Consider the following 24630-nt stretch of genomic DNA (forward strand, 5'->3'; position numbering starts at 1 on the left):
GCCCCTTGACTCTTGGCGGTGGCGGCGGCAATGGCGAAGATGTCTGCGAGCTTCACTAGGTACGTGTGACTCTCGGCGGTGGCGGCGGATTTATGGTTGTCTCCCCCGCTCTGCCGGGGTTCTCCTTCCTTTATCCTGTTGTTTTGGCGCTCACAGGGCGCTACCGCGTCACTCAGCACGCGCCGCCGCGAGGCCTGCCGGGATTTGAAGTCTCCCGGAGCGGCGGCGCGGAGTTCGGTGCCCCTTGACTCTTGGCGGTGGCGGCGGCAATGGCGATGATGTCTGCGAGCTTCACTAGGTACGTGTGACTCTCGGCGGTGGCGGCGGATTTATGGTTGTCTCAACTCAACTGGTAACAGGTGGGACGAGTGCAGTCTACCATTCTAGTTTTACAAGTTAGTTTGAGTAAAGCCAGAAGAAGAAGGCCACCCTTGGCTCTGCCCACTGTTGATGGAGTGGCACATTTAAAGAACGAGATAAAACCATCTAGAAAGAAACTCTCAGTTGTGTCCCACGTTCCCTGAAAGGCAATTAGATGACAACACAAAAAGGGACCTTCATCAGAGCACATCGTCACTTTTAGACCTCAATCCAGCTATGTTCCAGGACAAAATAGTCAAACAAGTGGGACCGATAATATTAGGAGTTAGCTCGGGGGTGATATGGATGCATTTCCCACATGGCCTAAGGGTAAGTTCAGTCACAGAGGGGGTTTATGACATCGCATTGCAATGGCCCCTGAGTGTTTGATCTGTTGCAAGCTCTGCAATTGCCATCTCAGATAGCTGTTGTGAAATGTGCATTACTTTGAGGAAGGTCAGATGAAGTGTCGAGAGAAAATTAATTTGCAGACAGTGGCCAGGTTTTACACACTAAATGTTTCTGCTGCTCACATCGCTTAAATTACTGTAGTTACTACCCCTGCTGTGTCTGTGCATACAATGGAAGAGATCAGGAATATTCAGGATGATGCAAGACAGGAGGAAAATCAGGAAAGGGAACGGAAAGTTTGCAAGAGGGATGAATAGGGGTTATGGGTAAATCCAGAAAAAATAGTTGTGCTGCGAAATTTTCTATTGTCACAAACAATGTAGTTATGTATTAGCCTGCTCATTCAGGCTGTGGTGCAATGGCTGCTTGTTTTCAGACGATAAGGTGGAATTAACATTTCTGAAGTGGCCCAAGACTTTTGCTCTCATTGTTTGGCTTACCAGAAAAACAACACAGGGAAAGGGAGTGTGGCCATGCAGAACCATTCCCCTTTTAGGTTACTGACCATTAAGGCTGCAAATTGACTTTATAGAGAGACATGCCCCTCTGTGGAGGATACACATATGTATTGGCAGTGAGCTGCATGTTCTCCAGATAGGTGGAGGCCTATACAACATGCAGCTGTGATGCTATGACTGTGGCAAAAGTGTTGCTTAAATAACTGGTCCCACGGAACACAGGGCCAATGTACATAAAAACTAAATAGGGTGAACATTTCAAGAATTAAAACATATTAAGGTAATATGTGAGGCTCAGGCTAAGGGCATCACACAACGACTGCATTGTGCTTACCACCCTCCATCTTTAGGCATGGTGGTGCGCTTAAATAGCACAATGAAATATAAGTTGGCAAAGTTGTGTGCACCTAATATTTTTAAATAGCCTGATGCCCTGCCTTTGATGCTGATGAATCTTTGTTGTACAATGAATAATAAAATAGTTTATCTCCCATGAGGCCACTGAAGAATTCATGCAGGCTCACAAGTGTTTTGCTGTTAATAATTGATGAGTTGATCATGGACTATTGCAAATGATTGTCTGATGTGGTGTGCTCCGTGTCCCACCAGGTCCAGCAAGCTCTCCATTTGATTGCTGCCTCTCATATTCTAGAACCAAAGACTGAGTTGTAGTGAAGATCCACAAATGCAGAACTGTTCACAAACCCCCTGGAGTTGGCCATATCAAGTACTTACAGCAAATGGTGAAGTGAAATATGGAAAGCTGCTAACTTGGGTACATACACCCCACACTAAGAAAGTGAAGGCACCAGGGGAGGGTGACAAAGACCCTGAGAGGACATTGAGACTGCAAAGGTGAGCTACCCCAGTTACTTGTCACAGCCAAAAATGACAAACAGGCAGGTAGGCGGCCCTGTCACAAGAAGCCAACAAACAAGACGTACCGAAGCATGTCAATGAAGAAAGGAATGAAGGTCAAGGGCAGAAGATTGTTTTGATCATCTTGGGGGCTGCATTCTCCACCTGGACAATTGGACTGATCCTAGCAATGATGATGTAAACGAGCCACTCATTAAAAAAATTATAGGTCCTTCACCACAGCAAATACTTCAAATTATAAAAGAAAATGATGAAAAAGAAATGCATTCTCGTCGACAAAATGAAAATCGAGAAAACACTTCTGTTCAGTTGATCTAAACTTACTACTTGATTAAGAACATTTCTGACTGTTGGGAATGCACCTCTGTGAAACTTTACTAACATTTCTAGAAATTACAAGGAGATGTGACGCTAATACTCAACACCTCTTGAGTTGTGTAACTATGCTGTCTGTGGAGTTTCTAGCAACCCTTTGCTGTAGTGACAGGTAAAAACAACATTTATTTTGGTTATGTCCCAACATTTTCAAAAAAGGTTTTAAAAGAGAATAAATGCCATGCAAAGCTGAATTTAACGTGGTGGTGCCGATGCCCCAAAAGAGATAATTAATTGTATGCATTCTCAAGGGATTGTTTAGATTAGTCATTAAGGATTATTTACAGCAGTGATTCCTAGCCTGTTGGCCACGACCACTCAGAGTCTGCAACGCCTACTTTAGAGGTCTATGACTGTTTAGAAGATTAAATAATTTTAGCACATTAATAAAATAGATCCATAATGATTTGTTAGTCCAGCGCATTTTAGAAATACAAACAATTTCCCTCTGCATCACGTATGTTTTTGTTGATTAATTAAATACATATTTCATAATGAGTGTATTTGTTTGATGTATTCTTGCTTCTGTATTTTGTAATGTTTTAAGGTTCAAACAATAGCAGTTGCTTAGGTGGGGGTCCCCAGCTTCCAGTAGTGTTTTAATGAGGGCTCAACAGAAGGCCAAAATGGTAAGAAACGCTTGTTCAAAGCGATGTTAGTATTTGTCTTAAGTCTGAATACATTTAATATAAAATAGCGGTAGAGGGCGCGCTTCATCTACAGTAGAAGAAAAGTGCTTCTAAATCCTCATAATGATGGAAAAATAAGCACGGTGAGAAGCTACTTAAACGCATGCGCTGTATGTATCAGGCTAATGATAACTCCAATCCCAGAATTTGCCGCCCTGCGCTCTAGTCTCTGTCTGCCGGGGGCGGAGCCTCTGTTCCAATTGCTTCTGGGGCTTGTAGTTGGTGTGCAGTCATTTCTGTCTGCCGGAAGGGCATGCGGGACTCCAGCTCCCAGGGCAGCACTTCCGCTGCAGGAAGGCTCTTGCTTAGGCCGCCGACTGCTTTAAGTCGTTCGGCGTGGTACCCTGCCAAAGACAGCATGAGCTCGGCCGACGGTTCCCGGCGTGGCTCGAAGAGGAGCGCCACTCCTGATGGACACAGCGACGAGGTAAGAGGGGCAGCGGCAGAGAAACGTGGGACTTCCGGCACTAGAGTGCGTGGTCAGAGGGAGAGACCCTGCACGCCTAGCACTGTATAGCGACGAACCAGATACTGCTGGTGCACTATGCATGAGCAGGAAACACGTTATCCCCAGCTCAGCGTCTAACTGCTGCGAAACCGTCGCATTGTACACATGGGGCAGTGTCTCCCATGCGGTGTACAATACGACGCCTCACCCTCGCATAGCTTCTCCACATAGCACGAGGTCCCTTCCCCTGTGGCCAGTCTAAGTAAGGGAACCGATGTGTGTGACCGAGGGAGGGCCACGCGAGATAAAGAGGGTACCCCGCAAAGGACTCCGCCCCCTCAGAATCCAAGAAATGCATCGAGACCGTCCTTCGGAGCATTTTCAGATCCTGGATGGATGTTTAGATGCTAGCGGGGGGTCATATTTTTCTGCCTAGTTGCTATGCTGTTGTGGATTGATCTAAGTCAATCCTGATAGTCTGGTTCTGCATGTGGTGGTACCGAACCACAGCAAGATTCAAGAGCCAGAAATGAAAAGAACACATACGTGGACAAAGATTTTCTCTACATGCCCCAACATTTTGAAGTCAGTTCGTACACCCCTTTCTCATACAGTTTATAAAGCAGCTAAACATCTTTCAATTAGGGATAACCCCCCTACCCCCCAGCAAAACTCGTGTCTATGTATCAATTGGGACATTTGTAAATCACACTACTCACCCATGAGGGTCTCAAGGCAGGGGGGCGGGGGGTGGGGGGAGAGGGAGCAGCTGCTACTGCTCGAATAGCCTGGTGTTGAGTAGACGCCTGGAGGTTAGTAGGTCCTGGGTCGGCCGTAGGAGGATGGGGAGGGTGTTCCAGGTTTTTGCTGCAAGGTGGAAGAATGATCTGCCGCCTGTGGTCACTCTTCGGATGCAGGGGACGGTGGTGAGGTCCGCGGAGCTGGCGGTTCGGGGTGTAGAAGGTGAGTCGTCTGTTGAGGTATGTTGGTCCGGTGTTGTGGAGTGCCTTGTGTGCGTGGGTGAGGAGTTTGAAGCTGATCCTCTTGTTGACGGGAAGCCAGTGCAGGTCTCTCAGGTGATGTGGCAGTGGCGAGGGATATTGAGGATCAAGCGCGCAGAGGCGTTGTAGTCGTTTCAGGAGTTTGACTGAGGCTCCTGCGTAGAGGGCGTTTCCATAGTCCAGCCTGCTACTGACGAGGGCCTAGGTGACCGTTCTCGTTTAGGTGGGGCTCCATCTGTAGATCTTGCGGAGCATGCGCAGGAAGATAAGACGGTGTTTACTTGCTCGGTCATGGAGATAGTTGAGTCGAGGATAAACCCCAGGTTGTGTGCATGGTCGGTGGGTGTCGGTGCTGCTCCTAGAGCGGTCGGCCACCAGGAGTCGGCCGAGGAAGTGGAGCTGAGGATGAGGACCTCTGTCTCAGACAGCTGTTCTTCATCCACTCGGCAACGGCTTTCATTCCTTCGTGGAGGTTGGCTTTGGCGGTGAGGGGGTCCTTGGGGAGGGAGAGGATCAGCTGGGTGTCTTCGGCGTAGGAGATGATGTTGAGGTTGTGCAGTCGGGCGACATGAGCGAGCGGTGCCATGTAGATGTTGAACAATATCGGGCTGAGGGATGATACTTGGGGTACGCCGCAGTTGACCTCGGTGGCTTCGGATCGGAAAGGGAAGAGGCGGACGCTCTGGGTTCTACCAGAGAGGAAAGAGGTGGTCCATTCCAGAGCCTTGTCTCGGATCCTTGGGTTGTAGAGGCGGGTTCATTGGGTGCGGTGGCAGCCAGTTTCGAAGACGGCCAGAAGTCCAGGAGGATGAGGGCAGCGGTTTCCCCGCTGTCCAGCATGGCCCTGCTGTCATCGGTGGGGGCGATGAGGGCAGTTTCAGTACTGTGGTTGCTGCGGAACCCAGACTGGGACGGGTCTAGGATGCTGTTCTCCTTGAGGTAGCGGGTCAGTTGTTCGTTGGCGGTCTTCTCGATAACAATCGCTTGAAGCAGGGAGATAGGACGGAAGTTCTTGAGGTCCTTCGGGTCAGCCTTGTCTTTTTTTAGTAAGGTGTTGATCTCTGCGTGCTTCCAGCTCTCCAGGAAGGTCGCGGTCTCGAAGGAGATGTTGATGGCCTTGTGGAGATGGGGTGCGATGGTGGCGCTGGCTTTGTTTAAGATGTGGTGTGGGCATGAGTCTGACGGAGAGCTGGAGTGGATGGTGTTCATGATTTTGATGGTGTTGTCGTCATTTATGTTGGTCCAGGTGAGCAGGGGATTATTGTGCGATGTGGTCGTGGGCTAGGAGGTCTCTGTGACTGTCAGGGCGGTCAGGTTGTTGAAGCTGTCGTGGATGTCTGCGATCTTGATGGAAGAGGGTGGCACGAGGGAGTTGCACAGGTCTTGAAATGGTGGGATGTTGTAGGTGTTGGAGCTGGGGTTGGAGAGTTCCTTCACGATGTTGAAGAGCTCTTTGCTGTTGTGCAGGTTGTTGTCTAGGCAGTCCTTGAAGGAGGTCCTTTTGGCGGATCTGATGAGGTGATGGTGTATAACCTCCTCTCAATTATCATTCCTCCGCGCTATCCCACACGTCTGCATTCTTCTCTTTTATAACTGTTATATTTGTCTTTTTTGTGATTGTTTTGTTTTTAACAATGTAAGGCGTTTATTGATCTCAGAAGCCAAGACAGCATTCTCTAAATATTCTAAATCGAATCCTCAGAAGTTGCATTGGGTTACACATATATGTATCACTTCATATCCCCGTGAAGTTGCCAAAGTGCATGTGTGGATGCTACACCCTGAACATGTCTAGATGTGTGAGGCCTTGACTATTCCTTTAATCTACTATGAGACCTAGAGTTGTGTTTTTAGTGTTTAGATTTACATTAGCGAGCTGTTGGACGAATAATGTCAGACTTTCTTCAGGGCATTAGGGTCTACTGGGCCCTGGGGTACGTTCTGTTATCTTCATGTAACACTGGGCCAAGTACTACCCCATCATCGCTGGATTCTCAGTGGTAGTTATGCCAGGTATTAGGGTACTCAGCATTCAACTAGTAGTGCATTAACTGAGTATCCAGCCCAGTGCTTTACTTTAGTAAAATAAATGCAATAATCCACAAAACAGATAATAGGTATGAATGAAACAGTAGTGCTTGGTCTAGTGTGCCAAGAATTCTGCCCCCACTTTGCTCCTTCTCCCAGGTGTCCCCCCTCCCACCCCTTTTTTTTGTTCGTAATTCTAAACAGCTGTCTTCCTCGGGTTTTAGAGTTTTTCCTAAGCAACTATCGAAGGTTATGGTCAGGTTACCCTTAAATTCAATACCTAGTGCCAATTAGAAAGTCCCCTTTGAGCACAATCTCACCACAGCACAGACATCAGAGCCCTTTACTGGCAGCTGTCGGGATGTGTGCCTGTTTGCTTTTGCTTCTGGATGAAGACGCACTGGCTGGATTTAAAGCCCACTACCCAGAGGAGGGTTGGATCAGAACAGCGGTGTCAGGCAGCATCCTAGATGGGTGCTGCCTCTGGATTATCAAACACCTCCAACAGTCAGTGGACCCACTCTAGGTCTTGAGGTGCAGTAGGTGGCAACCAAGGTTCAGGGGTTACAGCAGTAGAAAGACAGCTGCAGTGGGATCTTTGGTTGCAGTGGTATGGGTCACATTGAGTGTAGGTAAAGGTGTGGTTGTTGTGACACAGCTCAATTCTGGCTCAGTTCTTGGCTGTGGTGGCGGCCCGCACGGTCTGCCTTGGCCACAGTTTTTGGTGGCGGTCTGCCTTGGCAACCGGTTTTGGTGGCGGTCTGCCTTGGCCACTGTTTTTGATGGAGGTCTGCCTTGGCCACCGGTTTTGGTGGCGGTCTGCCTTGGCCACCGGTTTTGGTGGCGGTCTGCCTTGGCCACCGGTTTTGGTGGCGGTTCGCTCTGCTAGAGTGCACAAGTCACCCGACTAGGGTCTTACCAATACTCGCCTGGGCCCATAATTCAAAAAGGTCATCAATTTTATATACCTCAGACAGGTAACCCACGCTCTCTCACCAGCTTGTGTTTAATCTAATTCCTATACCAGTAATTTACCAATCCTTGTCACTAGATACCTAAACACGATGAATCAGGGAGTTAGATAAGGAAAAGGCACTAAAAATACCATCACATTTGTATTTATATAATAACCACAGACTCTGGGTAGGTTCAAACTCGTTATCTAATCATCATCATAAGTCCTAAGCCACAGGTTAAATGCAATCAAACTATCAATAACTAAGATCAGAAACAGCGTATAGCTATGTATAAGAGAGATTATGCCAACCATTTAGACATTTTTTGGGGAAAAAAGGGGAGGTGGAAACAAGGAACATGCTAATTTTAGAAAACAGATTTTCGTAACTTGATTAAAGGATGGTAAAGAAAGGGAACATACCAAACCCAAGAACTTTCGTAATTTATTGGCAGTTTGAAAAGAGAACACAATTATGCAATTCGAGAATCAGATTTAGCCCAATAAACTATAGGGAAGGTAAAAATTGGAACATACTATAGATTCAGCTTATCTCCTGAAAGGGAGGGTGAGAAAAGGAACATATACTATATAGAAACGATTTAGCATTGACTATAGGTGGGTTGAAAATTTGGAACACGCTAATAGTCCGTAAAACATGAAAATCTCATTTACCAAGGGACGGGAAAGAAAAGGAACATATGCATTCAAAGCTTTGCAAATTTCAGGGAGGGTAAAGAAAAGGACGCGACTTAGAAAGACAATCACCCACACAGATTTATATTTACCTAGAACAGTGTGAAAACCAACCCTGGCCACGGGTCAGTTGGAAAGGACAGGAGAAACCCCAAAGACTTCAGTGCTAGTAGGCAAGCAGGTGCAGCTCATGGCAATCGAGACAGGATAACCCCAGAATTTGAATCGGGACCGGATCACCAAAGATTAGGACCAGCACCCGCAGTTTCGGTTGCAACACCTGCGCTACTCCCTCTCTGCAAGGAATCTGCCAAAACCCCGATTGGGTTACAACTTTCACCAACAAAGTGCTTCGCCAGCACCTTCACTTCCCAAAAACCCAGATTGGATTCTCGAACCTCCCGACAGAGTGCTCCGCAGCTCTCTGATCTTGGTCACCTATTGCAGGCGTTGGGTCAGTGACAGGTCAGCTAATCAGACAAGTCGGACAATTTCTCTAGCTAAACCTACGGTAGTTATACTGTTTTTCAGGTCAGTGTACCACGCCCCAATGTTGCAAGTGTAAGGATCCCCAATTTTGATAGGACAAAGGAGGAGGACAGGTCATCACATCATCTAAATTTTGGACTTTCTCAGTCTTCTTATTTAAATTTCGTCTACGCCCAATAAATTTCAGGTTCCCATGACATATGCCTTTCGGTTAACAATGGTGAGTTTAACATTAAATGCAATGTAGTGATTTGAGTACAGTTCAGCTTCTTCTAGCAGGTGAGAGTTTGTCTTCCCAGGTGCATCTTGGCTGTTGCTGCCATCTGGCTGGGTTTCAATTCCATAGAGTTCATCTTCCCTCTGTCGAGTGACATGCGCGGAAAGGATTTTCAAAATGGAGTAGTAAGCACCTCCCAGGACCACAGAACACGATACATGAAAAGTAAAAGAAACAATTGTGAACACAGAAATAAATGATTACACTGTATACCATGAATCTCTACACTATACCCATTACTTTAATATAAACTATAGCATTAGGATTAAGCAGAACGAACAGCTTAGCAAAAGCAGCAATGCAAGCCTCTCGCATGTGAGAACACAGAACAGCCATTTTAGCACTAGTGCGCAGATGCGACAGGCTTCCCTCCAAAACTGCGAGTATGTCATGTCACGTGGGTATGACACACATGCGCAGTAGAAATTCCCGCGTAGCAGCAGCCATTTTTAGACGCAAGCGTATTAGGATTAGAAAACACATAAGCAAGCTTCACTCTGATTCCCCGTGTAAGATGTGCGAAATTAGTAAAACAAACAGGTTGGTTACTTCGTTATTGTTATTAGAGGTTCATGAGTACGAGCAAGTCGCTTCATATGCGAATCCTTGCTCCATCAGCTCCTTCCCTCCCTAAGCGGGCAAGTTGGCTTCTAGGCACGTCAGGCCAGAGGAGCAGCTTCTTGCAGCAGGTGATGTCTCCTCACGTCTAGGAAGCTGTCTGTCAGGCAGAGACACCTTCTTGGTATCACTGCACTCCCCTGAGTACTCTGGGGAACACTCTCTTCTTTGGTCAAAAAGAGCTTGGAACCCGGAGCAACTGTGGTCCGACTTTTATACAGCCAAAGCAGACTGGTGGATGTGGATTCACATTGTTTGTCTTCAGGACCAGCTTGGTGAGGTTGTCCTTTATTATTATTATTATTATTATTATTATTATTATTATTATTATTATGTTTCTTATATAGCACCAGAATCGATCCCCAAAGGGGTATCTCCGCGCTTGCTTTGGGAACCCGTCCTGGCTTTTCCCTGTGAGATAGGGCATCCCCAAGGTGAAAGCCAGGCATCCCGCCGCGGGGGGGGGGCGTTGTGGAGATTAAGCAAGCTTAATGCCCAGAGTTGCAGAGTGTGAACCCATGATTAGGTCAGGCACCGAAGCGAGAATTATCGAGTCCATGGACATTTGAGCTCAAGACCCTGCCGCGTCGGGAATTGAACCCTGGTCCCGGGTCGGACCTCTGCTTCAGGGTCTACCTGCTCTAACCAGTGAGCCACACTTCTCCACATGCTGCTCTCCAGGCACAGGCTTTGTGTAGTTTAATGGTCCACAACAGACACAGAACTGTGTGCTTTGTGCACCTGGCTATTATCAGCCACAGTGAAATCTGGCCTCACCCAAAGGGGTCCCTTTTACCTTAAGAACAGAAGCTGTAGTCCCACCCTTCACTCTTGCCATTTGCCAAATGCCAGTTCGACAGGAAGACTACTTTGTAGTCCCCCCTCTGCAAAGGACCTAATTATGTTTGCAAATGAGCCATGTCTCCTCTGTCATCACTTCAGTGCCTAGGTCTCCTACGTCCATCTTCAGAAATGTCAACAATGTGCTTCCACTGTAAGGGAAAACAACCTCGCCTTTATCTTGTGCATAGGAACAGGACAGAGGCTTCCAAAATGGAACGCACAACCCTCCATTACCCAGATTCACTCATATACACATTACATGTGCACCACAGGCCACCTATTTGAACATGCGCAGCTTACACTTGGGACGTTTCTGCTATGAATCTGGGTTAGTGAATATAAGCAGAACCATATACTACTTGGTCAGTAGACCTTCACTCCAGTGACACAGGAAAAAAGTTCTGGTCACAACTATGTATTCACGAAACTCGTATAGTTCCACCACTGTTGTACATGTTTAGCCCAGGACAAACTTCACTGTTAGTAAAATGAGGGCATGATTAGTACGCTTCTCCAGGTTCCAATTCAGGCCTTGAATCTCATTCATGTTAAGGGACAGCTCTACACTTATGTGTCCCCCGAGGTTAATGTGAGGCTAGAGCCAAAATCGAAAAATATGTGCAGTTGGCAGGGGAACATGACTGTAAAACATACAGTCCCAACATTTAGGCTTCTAAGATGTTAAATATGTGGTTTCAGAGGAAATGTATGAATGCAGTGTGGCATATCTGGGAAGTGTTTTGGTGTTGTGCATATTGCAGAGGCTGTTCATGTGGTGTCGTATTGGTTTTAGCTTTGGATAACTATGATCAAGTCAATGTCTGTATCAGCCATTCCTTCTTGGTGAATGCAGTTGCTTCTGTATGCTTGTGGAATTTTAGCTTTGGATAACTATGATCAAGTCATCAGCCATTCCTTCTTGGTGAATGCAGTTGCTTCTGTATGCTTGTGGAATTTGAGAACAGCCAAGTCCTGAATTCCAAATGATCTTAGATGTGTCTTGCCTTTTCCCCATAGCTCCACCTGGTTGCCTTTTGATTTCACTCCTACAGAATAGTAAATTTAGTATGTGTAGCCTACACTGTACACTGACAGTAATGCTGTTTATTCAAGACTTTTAAAATGTTGATGTTTTTGATAGGTGTACCTAGTGTAGTCAAAAACAGGACGGTTCAGAGATGGCTCATGGTCTGCTTCTAGAAAGAAATATTGCACTCAGCTGTTTGTTACAATCAAAATAAGTCAATTTCTGAAGCGTCGGACTCTGGATAGATGTGGCTAACATTGCAAATCTAAAGATGTGTTAATCTGCACTTCCAGTGCCAAATGTTCTGCTTTACCCGCTACATGTCCACTGGTGTGCAGCACAAGTTGGATCTACATTGAACTATACAAACCTTTATATCTATCACTCCTAAAGACCTCTCTATGACCATTTTAAACTGCAGCAAGATTCTGGTAAACATTAAAACCAAATGGCATTCCTTCTAGTGGGTATACGAAGATGCCTATGTGTGACTTTCAGAGTAACAGTTCCTTTCAAAGCCAGCAAGGTTTTCAACCTATAGAGAACTTGTCCTGCAACCCGCCCGCCCTCAGCTCTGCGAGTAATCTTAACAAGCATTGACATAGTCAATAGGTCTCGCCTTTGGAACCTTATAAATATTTAGTTATGCAGTACTTATAAGGTCCCAAAGGCGAGACCTATTGGCTATGCCAATGCTTGTTAGTTATGCTGTATAACATCTCTGATGCAGTGCAACATGCCTACATTAAAAATAAAAACTGCATCATACTGTGGCGTGCGCACCAACCATGCACGTGCCTATAAAATGAAATGTTGGTCGAACTAGGATCAGCAATTAAAAAGAAAAACAAGCACTGGCGTTGCCAATAGGTCTCGCAGTAGGAAAGTTTGAGCTATTGGTTTTCTAAATGACATTTTATTTTTTTGTTTTGTGATTTACAATTCCCATACTTTTAACTTTTCGCATTAGGAAAGTTTGAGCGATTGGTATTGTAAATGACACTTTTTTAATTTATGTGTTGGTTTTGAAAATAGCAAAATTAATAGCTTTGTCAGTTACAATGTCAATAGTTGTAACTTTCGCAAATGTGACACCTATAGCATTTGTAATGCAATGTGTGTTGTATTTACGTGACTTATATGTATTGATATTACAAATAACAATGGCTTTTAATTTTGTAAATAATAAGTTAACTCAGTCCATTTCTGGAGGCTTGGGCTTGATGCCTTTTGTCGAAAATGTAATAAAGATATAGCAACTTGGGGTTAATAAAAATGCGGTAGAGAAGGACGGCCACTTTGTGCAGCGTGGACGCCCTGTCTCTGCATCGCCAGCACATATAAAATGAGGCCTAACACGTTAGTGTCTGCATGTACACTTGATGCATTACCATGCTTGTCAACACTACTGTTTCTGTTTTTACGGAAGGTTTGGGCAGACTAATTGAGTTGAATAAAAACACGGGATTTTTATGTGACATCACCCTCTGACCAACAAGTGTAATTTTCTCTGCTGTCATCCTTATGCTAATTAGTAGTTTTAAAACCTGACAGATCTTATTTTTGGTCTTACAACGTTGACAGGCATGTGACTTGAGACTCACTATGTACCTACAGAAGATGCCCGTATGCAACGAAAGAGCCACCATCTGAAATGCGCTGTGTGCAGCTGCAGGCACCCATCTGAAGCGAGGTAGCCTGGCTATGGAGGGGGACTGTATACAGCTGCAGCACATGTGTAGCGAGGAAGCCGTCGCCGCCTGACACGGGTTTCATGCTTACAGCCAGCCGCAGAACATGACACTTGCAGTTCTAAAGCGCCGCCTGGCAGTAGCTGTCGTGTCAGGCGCTACAAGGACGCGTTCACAGTGCCATCCTGGACAGGGAGTAGTTTGAAGGCAAGGCCGTGGCCCTACAAGGGAGCATGGCGGCTCAGCCAGCCGCAGAACATGACACTTGCAGTTCTAAAGCGCCGCCTGGCAGTAGCTGTCGTGTCAGGCGCTACAAGGACGCGTTCACAGTGCCATCCTGGACAGGGAGTAGTTTGAAGGCAAGGCCGTGGCCCTACAAGGGAGCATGGCGGCTCGCCTTTGTGCCGAGTGAAAAGCGAGAAGCTGCCTAATGACGGGGTATGCGCCTCTTGCGTGTGCAGGTCCTTCGCCGTGTCCAGGGTAGCCTGCTACGGTGCCTGCTAATCACATACCGGCCTTGTAATTAGGAAGTGGTCTGGCTGCCGTGCGAGGGAGGGGTGTGTAACACGAGCCCGTGCTTAGGGCAGGCTCGAGCTGGCAAGAGACGCCAAGAACAAGTCGGGTTGGGGCGGGAGAGTGAGAGAGTGGGAGGGTCAACATGGATAGCGCAGGAGGGCATATTGAAGCAACACTGGGTGCGCATTGGGGATCAATGTGTGAGAGGGAGTATTTGGAGCTGGGAGAGGGTAAAAGCACATAGGCGGAAAAGCAAAGTGGGAGACTGGAGAACACAAGGGCAAGCGCATCACAAAGGGGAGACGGGAGAGACGCACACAGGTGAGACAGCAGTGCGGCGAGAGAAAGAAAAGTACAGTATGGAGACATCAGGAGACAACATGCACTCTCACAGAGTGCTTAAACAAAAAGAAAAAATAGCCCCTGCAGTGTAAGTCTCAATGAGTCTTGCGTATCCCACATCACATACAATACCTAAAAACATTAACTGCAAGCGGGAGCAGCGGTGTGCGGCAGTGCTAATTAAAATTCTAAAAATTATGGCGCGCCGCTGCTGTTTTAAAGTGCTTGTGCTAGCTTGCACCTTGTGGGAGTGGGAGCAGCGGCGCGTGGCCATGTTAATAGATGGTGGGCGCGCCGCTGCTTGTTCCCGCAAGGTGGATGCCACCACAAGCACGAGTGTGCTTAAAAACGAGATGCCCGATTTCTAAAGGTCATCTCCTAGTGGAGCGCATGCGCGCTGCCTAGGCGAGACCTAAAAATGTCCTTCTGCAAGAGAAAAAGCCCAGTGTTTTATAATTAAAAAAAAAAAGGCCGTAAAATCTTTCCGATCACCTAAATCCTCCCAGTAAAGCCATGTATAACTGTTGGTTTTAACTGTGCATAGAGATGGGATGTTCCATTTGTGCTGTGCATTTGCTCGGTTACAACCTTGTCCCACAGTCGAACTGAACGCATGTTCCGAACTGGTTTTCAAAACCTGTAGTTGGGACTCAGCAAATCAGAATAGGGACATTTGATTGGAGACTGGGTTAAATGAACAAAGACATGCATGTAAAACATTTACAAAACACTATACATAATCTACAACACCAATATTAATCAAAAGTTGCCCTGAAGCAGGAAGACACTGCGCAGTGGGATGACGCAAATCTTTTATTGTAGAAAGCCAGCTCATTAGTCCCAAGTCAAAGCATAAATCCTAACGTGTTTCTGAGCACTTTGGCTCCTTCGTCTGAGGAAATGGCAGACAGACAGCTCACACGGCTTTCACAGGTACGTAAATGCATGCGCTTGTCATTGCCCACAGCTGGGCCTCCATCACGGCATGCTGGTACTTATAGTTTACAAAGCCACTATTTCTCCCCAGTGGGCGCTGTTCTTGATGCCAAATGTTAATTGAGATCTCCCCCCAGTGTGCCTCCGAACCGCAGAGCTGGCTGAATAAGTTTCTGCCCACTGCGCCCTCATTTGCGGCGCAAAAGATTTCCACACCGAGGGCCCCGCTGCTGTGGTGGCGTCTTACTCGCGGCTAGGCTGCCGCTCAATATCAATCAAAAGTTGCCCTGAATCAGGAAGACACTGCGCAGTGGGGTGATGCAAATCATTTATTGTAGAAAGCCAGCTCGTTAGTCCCAAGTCAAAGCATAAATCCTAACGCATTTCTGAGCACTTCGGCTCCTTCATCAGAGGAAATGGCAGAAAGACAGCTTTCACAGGTACATAAATGCATGCGCTAGTCATTGCCCACAGCAGCGGGGCTTTGACTTGGGACTAACGAGCTGGCTTTCTACAATAAATTATTTGCATCATCCCACTGCGCAGTGTCTTCCTGCTTCAGGGCAACTTTTTATATATATATATATATATATTTTATATATTACATAAAAAAGACCTTAAACCACAATACTATCTGCATCCATTAGAAAAATCCATAAAAGAACCATACCCAAACTGATGGACAAAAAATCACCACAAGAGTAATTACCTAAAGTGGCAAGTGGTAATAACATACATGTGTCAGAGGTAATACACAATAGGAGAGGAGAAGGAAGATAAAGTATCAGAATTCAAAAGTTGAAAAACGGATGGTATGGTATCATGAGGATATAAGAACAGAGATAAAATGGCAAAGTCCAGGGCAAATAGTCACACACAAAAAACCCTCCCCCCTCCACCCATTTTTGCCGTACTAGACGCTACACGTCGTTGTGTGGAAGTTCTGACGTTTTTAAAATTCTGAAGGAACATTGGGGTTTGTTGTATAACACACCCAGTTTGAGGGCACATGTAACGCCTGTACTGAAGGTCACTTTCCGTAGGGGTCAAACTCTCTGAAATCTGCTCTGCGCCAGCAAAACCTGGCTCCCCGCAGCTCCAAATGGATTTTTCACTTGTCAGCGTTGCAATGTATGTGTCCTTGGGAGAAATATGATTAAAAAAATCCAATACAATACTAGGAAGGAGTATGAGATTAGACATTTCATAAATTGCAAGACGAAGTGCGTGGTATATGTATAGGGCTGTGAATTTGATAAGATATACGTTGGCAGTACTGTGAGACCACTTAAACGCTCCTATTGTGTATTACCTCTGACACATGTAGGTTATTACCACTTGCCACTTTAGGTAATTACTCTTGTGGAGATTTTTGTCTGTCAGTTTGGAAATGGTTCTTTTATGGATTTTCTAATGGATGCAGATAACATCATTCCGTTGTCTTGTGGTTTAATGTCTTTTTTTATGTAATATATATGTTGTGTGTGTATATATAAATGTCATTGGTGTTGTATAGTGTTTTGTAAATGTTTTGTATATATCTTTTTAATTTCCAGCCCTGAAGAAGTCCTATGTAAAAAGGATGAAACACATTGGCTGATGGTTTTGTACAAATTGAAAATTAACAAAGAGAAGGTCATATAATTTGCGTTAGCAGCGACTTTCTTCTCCGAAACTGGATTTTTCAATATTAATGAATAACGAGTTATGGACTTTGTTGATGAGTAGTGGTGCTGTTCCAATTTAGATTTTTCGTTTCCACATACCCTGTGAAGGGGAAGTGCCTCTGGACAGGGGGCACATTTGTGAACTTGCACACAAACTGTTTCCTATTCAAAATAATTTGGTAATTTACGTTATTGGTGCTGCACATCTGCTTTATGGTCCAGTGTCCGTTGCTCGAGTTTTCTAAAGATATGCACGTACAATCGAGCATAGCTGAAGCTTTGGAGGCGATAGTCTAATCTGATGCATCAAAAGAAGCGAATAAATGGAAACCATTCATGATTTTCCTCGCCATTACTGCCTTCTATTATATTGCAGTACATATAGCGCGATGTTGATGAATAATTATATAGAGAATGATTATGTGCACTTAAACCATTTCATATGTTCAAAATGTGTCGGTAATGAAGCCTTCCTTTTTTTGTGTCCAAAGAAGCATCTTAAAACATAGTGCAACGTGTAACAGAAATTTGAGTGGTTAATGAAGCTTTGATAATGCTCTTATTTTGCAGGACGAAGATAATACATGGACACATGCAGATTTAGGCAATGAAGAGCGAAAGCAAAAATTCTTGAGGCTTATGGGAGCTGCAAAGGTAAGAATTCTTTAAAAAAATCAAATGGAGCACAAATGTTGCTTCAAAGTGGATTTGAAGTATTTTGCTGGCTTTGCTGAATAGGGGTGTCAAAATGTCATTTTTAACCACTCTATATAATTTGCTAAAATCGCTTGGGGCACAGTGTGTGTGTAACATTGCAGAGCTATATCTGGAAGGCTCTCAAACCCTAGTGAGAACAGAGCTAAACCATTGACTGACTAGCACAAGAAACAGTCTGAATAAATCCACACTGGCAGCCCATCTCCCATCCTGGCTGGTACGGGAAGAATGACTTTGTGCTTTCTTCCCGACCTAACAGTATGGATTCGGTTGCCTTCTGAGTTACACCCCGGCTCTGACATACCTATGAACTTCTTGCATTATTTGATTTAGTTAGTGTGCTATATAAGGACATTAATTAAATGAATATCTAGACCTTATTATATGGATTAACTGTTGGCGCCTTGTTAGTTGTTACGGGGTCTCTGTACAATGAAAAGCTGTTCTGAGCAATGACATATATTGTGTGCAATCAAGAAGCGTTCTCAAAGGTTAAGGGTGATAGAAAATACAGTGGCTTCGTTCGTTCAGGGGCCTACTTTTTTCTGATCTATAGGTAGCTTGAAATATTCTGGTATCTGTCCCCTAATGAGGCACGTTCCTACAATTAACCTACTAATAAAACAAAGTAGCTCTGCTTATGTGGATATTTTCTACATGACTGTCAAAACTGATATCAAGTTGTGTTTTATCACAAATATATCCAGTGTAAACATTTTGTAAGTGTCATCCAATATTTTAAGTAAGATAATGAGTGGTGGCAAGTGGGCATATTGAAACAATTACTTCAACCACGTTCTGTATTAATTACTGTTTTGGGAGTAGGTGAGCATTATTTGTTTTGGTTGCAATAACAAACCGTGTCAGACTTAAAACATTTGTTATTTTGTAAAAAAAAAAGCGATGTTCATTTTTTACCCATCTTACTTTTTCACTTTAACCTATTTAAATTTTCAGACGTTGCTGTGGTTTTCGGTTGTACCCATCTAAAAGCACATTATGCAAAAATACCTCTGGAAAATGCCATAGTGTCTCCCCCTCCCTACCCCATTTTGGGCCTTTCACTGCCTTAGCTATTGAAATACCTACGAGATATCAGCCCAGTGGAAATATGCGGGTTTTCAGGACATGAATGAGGTTGACACTTTATTTATTTTTTGCTTTCAGTTTGTCTCTGTATTTGAGGTATAAATGGGCTAAAGGTGTCTCTCAATTATAACTCTTTAAAAGTATGAATCTTATTGTTGCTGAGTTGTTCATTAAAGGGGATTTCTTTCAACTATTTTAATGCTGTTAGGCATTTTTAGGCGTACCCTAAATTTTATGATGTAGGCTGTCTATTACATTTACTCTTTCATAAACATCCAGATTTGCTATGGCTATTTAAGAAGTTGCCCTGTTGTGTTAGTGAAATTCCTTTTTCTTTTTCCTCCTCAAAATAGGTTGTAGATTACACTTCTGTGGATGCAGCTTTTTATTTTTCAGGCATGGCGTATTCATGAGGTGTGTACACGCAAGTACAAGATCAACAAAAGATGCACGAAACAATGTCATATTGTGATGAATAGAACATGTTTGTACCATATACAGTGATGTGAAAAAGAAAGCACACCAACTTAGATTTCATGGTTTTAGACACATAGCCATCTTTTAGTCCTCAACAAGTCCTCAATACATTCATCTAACCTGAAATAGCACCAACACATTTTCCATGCCCCTCAATTATTAAACAAAAATGTCAGTTAATATTCAAAAGCAATGTTTGGACAAAGTTAACTGCACCTTACTGCTTTCACATCCTTTAAGAATGTAATTTGAAGCACTTGCTAAAGAAGTTCACATGATCATCAGTAATTGGTACCACCTAAAGATAACATTAAACTGTCAGTTTGGGTCTTGAGCATTAATGTTTGTTTTAACACCCAAAGGTTGCTTCAATTATATCTCCGATGGTCTGGGAGAAAGAAAGTTTGCTTCTTATTATTCTGGGGAAGTTTTATAAAGCCAATATCAAACAATGTGATGTCCCTTACTCTACAGTGAGAAAGATAAATTACAAAATGACAAAATTTAAGACTGTTGTCAATCTACTCAGCAGTGAATGTCCCATCAAATTCATACAAAGATCAAGACTGTATAATGTTTCTAGAGGTCGCAGATCATCTCAAAAATATGCTCAGGGACACTTTGATGTCTTGAATTTTTGTTTGAAGTAGACACTATCAACTTGTAGGTGTGGCTTATTATTCTTTCTCTATCCTACTTATAATGTGTAAGAACGCGATCACTTATTAGTGACAAAGCACTGTTTTCAAAACCAAGTCATTCATGTGCAGTTATTAATTCCTATAATCGGCTAATCCCTGCCTCCTACCTCTCCAGTCCTTATTCACTGTATTTAAAACGCAGTTTCATAACTATTAGAATGGGCGACTGGCGATTTTTGCAAAATTTACCACCCTGGTGTTGTACGGAGGAGGAAACAACATGTAGAGGGTGCGGCGAAGCAGCAGAAACGCTACTGCATGTGGTTTGCATTTGCCCCGCCTACGACCTCCAACGTAGGTTTAAGCTGAGGGGGGAATGGAATCGGCTGGGTGTTCGGACCTGCAGGCAAACCATCACTGCGGCATTGAGCCCAGATAACACAGACCTAAACATAAGACTGATAAACTTGATCCAGCAGGCATACCACAATTTTAAACAAAAGTGACCAGTTACAGCTTTCCCCTAACTTTTTTTTTTTTTTAAATTAATCAACGCTTTTTAAATATCTCAAACCATTAGATAATTAGCGACAAGAATAGTTTAAATAGCTTCTTGTGACCATGGTTTGTTTTATGTATGTAATCACAGCTTAGGGGAGCAGTTTTAATAATTCTTGTAACTAGGAAACCGAGAAGGAGATAATTTTTATTTTCGCTGTGCATTTGACTGTTTGTACTGTTTTTAGTATTTGTAAACAACATGAACGGGACATTCTCTTTTAAAGATAGTTGTTTTATATCTAAACTAGCAGCCCGTCCCGACGTTGTCCGGGAGCAATTATGCTTCAGGGCCCCTGCCCGCCCTGACGTTGTCTGTGGGTCCCCCGGAGCCTTCCTCCATATATTGCAGTTACTTTGTACGCTTTTGTAACCTGCACACGTCACTTTTTCCTCCTGTAATGCCCTGTCTGCTACCTCTGGCTGACGATTGTGACTTTTGTAACGCACCTCTCACGATTGTCATTTTAGCTTTATAATGCACCTCTCACGATTGTCATTTTAGCGTTGGTCACCACTCCTCCCCGCCCCGCTCCTCCCTCACGTTTGCTTTGGTTTTTTGCTCACTTGTGGTGCTCACGTTTGCTTTTCTCCATATTGCAGTTACTTTGTACGCTTTTTACTCCTGTGATGTCACCGCTCGTCCCCGCCGCCGCTCCTCCCTCATGTTTGCTTTGGTATTTTGCTGACTTGTGGCGCTGACGTTGGCTTTTCTCTATATTGCAGTTACTTTGTACGCTTTTGTAACCTGCACACGTCACTTTTTACTCCTGTAATGCCCCGTCTACTACCTCTGGCTGACGGTTGTCACTTTTGTAACACACCTCTCACGATTGTCATTTTAGCGCCGCTCACCACTCCTCCCTCACGTTTACTTTGCTCACTGCTTACTTGGCGCCCTACCTCATCTGCCGCTCACCGCTCCTCCCTGCCGCCGCTCCTCACTGCCTGCCCGCAGATCCTCACCGCCTGTCCCCCGCTCATGTCCGCTGTCACTGCTCCTCCCCGCGCTGATCTCCGCCGCTCCTCGCGCTCGTGTACGCCGCTTCTGATGTCAGCATGCACGTCGCTGCTGGCGCTACTTTGAAGGGACATCTTTTTTTTAACTTATGTTTTTTAAATTATGTATTTATTTTTAATTTATATAGCCTATGTCCATCTGCACACCCTGAGGATTACAAAGATGTATCTGGTGTGTGGATTGGCGCTGTGGTTCCTGAGTTTACCCGCCTCAAAGCCTCAAAGTTCTTCCTTTATAATAGTAGTATAGATAAAGACTTCTGATTTGATCTAAAAAATATGTTCAGGGACACTTTGATGTCATGATTTTTTGTTTGAAGTAGACACTATCACCTTGTAGGTGTGGCTTATTGTTCTTTCTCTATCCTAATTAATTTGTTTATCTTTCATAATTGTATCGGCTTATTTATTTTGCCAGGTGCACTTTCAGCTTTTTACTGCCTACAGTCTTCCTTGGAGTATCCTCCCTCCATTTTGACATGTTTCGATCAGTGCTACAGCTTTCTGAACTGCAGGGAACCATGTGCATGACAAATTTACAATTTAAAAGCGAGACTGCCACGCAGGTGAGCCTAATGCAAGGCTGCCTGCATACTTCATGAAGGCCCTGTCAGGCTGCACCCTGATCTTCTGTCATTTATTTACAGTATCCATTAACTATTCATTTTTTAAACTAGGGCCTATTACAGATGAAGCTACAATAACATTTATAGAGCAGCTCCATATTACTTAATTCAACTTGTCGTTGTAAAGGGCATGTTCACCCTGAAGGTAGCTTTGTACTGAACTGAATTTGTCATTATCCACCTCAGTGTTACTCGTTTTATTGCACCCAGAAGTAAGAAAGGCAGAGTGGTCGAATCTGTGACCATGATGTGAAATACAAATCCCTGCAGTGGATGTATTAATCCACTGTGCATTCAGAGCTGACTGGAAGGTTAAATAACTTGTGACAAGTAGCGGTCACCACCTGTTCCTATGCTATTCTTCCCTCAAAACAAGTAGTTAAGCCTCCAGCACACTGCCTTAACGTAATACCTTTCTTCAATCATGTCTCTTGTATATGCACTCCCCACCGATAGATAGTTTAGAAATTTGTGATATCCGGATGCACGTTAGCTTTACCTTATTAATTAAGAAATCATGGCTGTCGCCGCACCCTAAACCAGATCCCTCAAGAAGCAGTCCATGAGTTTAGAAAACCGTGCACAGAGACAGTCAGAACATTTGGCAAAGGAGTAGCTATCCTTTTTAGATCTCGAATAGACAATGCATGTGCTGTCTCGAAGAGACGTGTTGTAACTGTGGGCTTATGGGCCGCCCATTTGCTACCATTGGTAAACTTCCGCATCGCTCATTTTCTTTGATGCCATTTGTCATTGCATGCAAGCGTCCTGCCCTCTTCTTGCGTTTGACCCTACCATAGTACATGGATAAAATGTTCCCTTTTATTCCCCTCAAATTACAGAAGGCGGTAATGGTTGCTCTTTTTTGTCCAAATTGGACTATTGTAATGCGTTGTTTCTGGGCATTGATGAACACCAGATCGGCAAACTCCATCATTGCAGAATTCTGCAGTACGATTATTCCTGAAGCTTCCCAAGGGTCATCCTACGTCACAGGGAAGAAGGGCATTTCACTGGCTCCCTGTCCAGCAGAGAATTGAAGTTAAGGCACTCTGCCTGGTGCACAAGGCACAATATGGTGGAGGTTCATATGACTGCCAGGAAATGTTCAGGCTCTATACCCCCTCACGAAACCTAAGGTCAGCCAGTCTCTGCTTGATCCGTACCCCAAAGTTTCGACGGTCCTTATGGGGTGGCAGATCTTTGTCCAGTTGTGCAGCAAAACTGTGGAATAAACTGCCAGTGGCGCTGAGACTGCAGCCTAACCTATCTTTCAGGAAAGCCTTAAAATCCCGGCTGTTTACTCCTGAGTAGATCTAGCTCAGTCTCTGCCCTGCGTACATACATCAGCGCTAAGACGCCTTGGCATTGGAGCGCTTAATAAGCTTCATATCCTTATCATCAAGGACCAAGTGCATGATTCCTTACACTGCTCCCGGTTTGAGGAGCAATTTTTTTCATTGTTTTAAAGCACTCCATAGGAATAGGAATACTTGTGTGTTTTCAGGCCATCTCCCTTGTACACATACACTCGTACCACTAAAATGCCTGGGCATGTATATTAACAAATGTATTTCTTAAAGTTGTGTAAACGCATGTTTATTTTTTTTAATCATCCGATGGTATTGTATCATCTCTCCGTCGTCCATCTTGACAAGTTTATTTTTTCACAGTTGCTGCTTGCCCTTTTTAGGTTTCGCCTATTATCATTCCCTTGCGAATGTAATAGGCAAAAATTCAAGTGCTCAATCGACTCGTGAAACCACTGCGGTTTTCTCACAGTGCATGTGAGTCACGTGACCACAAAAGTGGGTCACGTGACCACACAAGCATGCACATCTCCCTAATCCGCCTGCCACACTTCTCCTCCCCTCGCTCGCATTCCCGCCCCCCACCAGGCTCTCCCGCACCCATCCGGCTTCCCTCCGCATCTCCCTATTCCGCCTGCCACACTTCTCCTCCCGTCGCTCGCATTCCCGCCCCCCCCCCCCCCCCCCCCCACCAGGCTCTCCCGCCCCCACCCGGCTTCATTTAACTGCTTTGTAACAACATACGGTTCTGCACAGAAGCTTTACATTATATGTTCGTGCATACTAAGTTTTGCCCCTAAAGCTATGCTTTGCAGGCAGTTTCCTACCAATAAAGTAGCGAAAAATGTATTGCCTAAGCTTTACAATAAGCACCCGTTTTTATTACTCGCACATTTGCCCATACTTGTTTATTTCTTTTCCCATAGCTTCCTATAACAAAATAGCTTGCTATGTTATACTACTATACTACTGCAGGTAAGCTTTTTGCTGTAAACTTTTTGGTACCTTAAGATTAGATTTTGAAATAGAAAAACAAATTTCACATTATCGACACAAAAATCCACGTAATTCGGCATTTGCGCATATTGACACTCATTCTCAGGATTTACAACTACCAAATGTTTACTCTTGCAACACGTACAAACAAGGATCAAGTCGTATGCCTGACTCTCTCGCATATTGTTTACAAGCAGTAACAAATGAAATTCTCCATCGTCTAAATCTGCATAATGTAACTATGGTACTTTAAAACCAACGCATGTATCAGCAATTACATTGCAATTTAAATATTAAATATCGACAATAAATGTTTAAAGGCGTCTTTATGAAAATCGTCAATACAATTTACTTGTCGATTTAAAAACTACTGAATGCCGTTAAGTTTCTAGACCTATGCAGCAACAACAAAATGAAAATAGAAACTGAAACTACCTGAACGGCAAATACATTGCATTTGATGTAATTCTTCCACGTCTGCACGCAACAA

General features: G+C 44.3%; 1 protein-coding gene across 1 annotated transcript in view; it reads left to right on the forward strand.

The window, feature by feature from the left end:
* Window positions 1–3399: 3399 nt before the first annotated feature.
* Window positions 3400–24630, forward strand: part of C2_1H11orf58 (chromosome 2_1 C11orf58 homolog) — a 75580-nt gene continuing 54349 nt past the window's right edge. Inside the window, exons 1-2 of the mRNA XM_086956038.1 lie at window positions 3400–3599; window positions 17277–17360. Coding sequence (XP_086812164.1) covers window positions 3426–3599; window positions 17277–17360 — 258 coding nt within the window. The 5' untranslated portion in view covers window positions 3400–3425. The remainder of the gene's footprint in view (window positions 3600–17276; window positions 17361–24630) is intronic.

Source organism: Lissotriton vulgaris, chromosome 2_1 (genome assembly GCF_964263255.1).
Source record: "Lissotriton vulgaris chromosome 2_1, aLisVul1.2, whole genome shotgun sequence".
NCBI lineage: Eukaryota > Metazoa > Chordata > Amphibia > Caudata > Salamandridae > Lissotriton > Lissotriton vulgaris.